Raw genomic sequence first — 2189 nt, 5'->3', positions numbered from 1 at the left:
TTAACTTTAAGCTGATGCATTACGACCTCATGGTCTATCCTAGTCATATCAGCATGGCTCCATGCAAAACAATCGTAATATTGTGACAAAAACTGGATCAATCTTTCTCGTGGATGAACAGGCAGCTGCACTCTAATCAGGACTTTATGATCTGGAAAGTCAGGATGGATCTGTACCTCATCAAGCTTCTCCATCCCTGGCTCCTCTGGCTCCAAACCGGAAACCTGGTTCTGTAGCTGCTATGAGGACTCATTCTTGCTTCTTATAGTGGTTTTGTAGCAACTCCTAGAAGAGTGTTGATCCCAACGCTACCATTGGTGGGGTAACGTAGGACTTGGTGATAAGTGGAGGGTACGGCCCTTACGGCATGCAACCAAGGGCATCCCAGAATAGCATTATAGGCAGAAGGTGAATCCACAATTGAAAACTTAGTCTGTTTGTTTAACCCTAGGGCATAGATGGGTAACACAACCTCACCCAATGAATGGCTCACCTCACAATTGAACCCAATGAGTGTTGTCAACTTCCGCAGTATCAAGGTCTCATCTAGACCCATCCTTTTATTTGCGGCCACAAACAATACATTGGCTGAACTTCCTTTATCAATCAAAATTCGTTTCAGATTAATGTTAACAACCTGAAGCATAAGCACCAAAGCATCATAGTGCGGATGTAGGAGTTGGGTAGCCTCGTCATTAGCAAAGACCATCACTTGGTTAGTGAAAGTCCCTATAGATCGTGCCATTCTAGAGGCTGGATTCACCGCTTCTTTCTCATGCTTCTTAGCAGAGGTATGAGAAAGCCCACTTATCTCAGATCCTCCAGAGATTACACAGTAAGTTTGAGTGGCCAGTGGTGGCTGTGGTAAAGCCTCGAGTCATCAACTTTTCTCTTTTCCCAGATGGCCCTGCCTCATTCGGATAGTAACTCCCTCAGATGACCTTTCTTCAGTAGGTAATCCATCTCATACCTGAGGCCTTGGCAGTCAGGAGTGGTGTGCCCAATATCTTGGTGAAAATCGTACCACTTCTTAGGGTCTTTCCACCCTTCAATTTCCTTCTCAGGCGGCCACTTCACTTCATTGCCCATCTTCTTCAAGACTTGCACAACCTCGACTTAATGTATCCAAAGAGGATACTCAGGGTAATTTTTTGCATAATCTGATGGTCCCGACTTGCGGGGGTGCCAATGGCGGATTGCTCCTTCTTAAGGCGCTTATCTTCGCGCTTCTCTTCTCTAGGAGGATTGGATGGTTTTCTCCTTGCATCCTCCTGCCACCGAACAAGCACAGTGGCTTTAACAAGAGCTTCTTCATAGCTCCTTACGTCACACTTTGTGAGTTCTTCGTGAAACTCCCCATCTGGGAGTAGGCAACTCTGGAGTGCTTGAATAGCAGTCCCTGGATCACAGTAAGGTATGTATACCTTCTCCGTATTGAACCTAGCCAGGAAATCACGGAGAGATTCTCATACTCTTTGTGGCAGTCGATATAAGTCATTAGAACACTTATGGATCTTCCGACTGCTCAAGAACTGTATCATGAACGTCTCGATTAGCTTCTCGAAAGAAGCGATACTGTCGTTTGGTAGGTTGATGTACCAACGCAAAGCAGGACCAGTAAGAGTTTATCCGAAGCCTTTGCACATGCACGTCTCATGCATTCCATATGGTATAGCGATCACACCCATCTTTAATTTGTAATGGGCTACATGGTCCTTGGGGTCATCAATTCCATTGTACAACTTCATACTCGGCACACTGAACCTATGCGGTAAATCCGTTTGGTATATACTGTCAACAAACGGCGACCCCATATAGTAATTAGCGTTGATCTTGGCCAAGGTGGGAGGTGCTTTAGTTAACTTGTCTATATCTTCCCTCAACTCAATAATCTGTTTCGCCATAGTTGCCTGAGCAACAGAAGCTATAGTGGGACCTGTGAAAGGTGTGGCAGGAAAACGTGGTGGCTGTGGAGGCCTACTTCTTGGAGAATTTGTCAAATCTACGGAAGAATCCCTATCAACATTTTGCTGGATCTCTTCCGTCGCGGGATTTTTACCCTTTGAAGTGGAAACATCATATCCCCAGGGGGTGGTCTCGGGAATGGTCCCAGGAATGAATTGGGAATGAATTGGGTATTTAAAGGGTAGGCCAAAGGATTTCTAGGTGGTGTTAATTCAAGGTGGGGG

General features: G+C 45.5%; 1 protein-coding gene across 1 annotated transcript; it reads right to left on the bottom strand.

Moving 5' to 3' along the window:
• Positions 1-262: 262 nt before the first annotated feature.
• On the bottom strand, positions 263-1089 carry LOC119991479. The gene is made up of 2 exons (XM_038837826.1): positions 942-1089; positions 263-819 (listed from the first exon to the last, which is right to left on the bottom strand). Exons 1-2 carry the CDS (start codon positions 1087-1089, stop codon positions 263-265), a joined length of 705 nt encoding a protein of 234 aa, XP_038693754.1.
• Positions 1090-2189: the final 1100 nt, after the last annotated feature.

The sequence above is a fragment of the Tripterygium wilfordii genome, chromosome 22 (genome assembly GCF_013401445.1).
Source record: "Tripterygium wilfordii isolate XIE 37 chromosome 22, ASM1340144v1, whole genome shotgun sequence".
In the NCBI taxonomy this organism is placed as follows: Eukaryota; Viridiplantae; Streptophyta; class Magnoliopsida; order Celastrales; family Celastraceae; genus Tripterygium; species Tripterygium wilfordii.
This window is presented reverse-complemented; position numbering and strand designations above follow the sequence as displayed.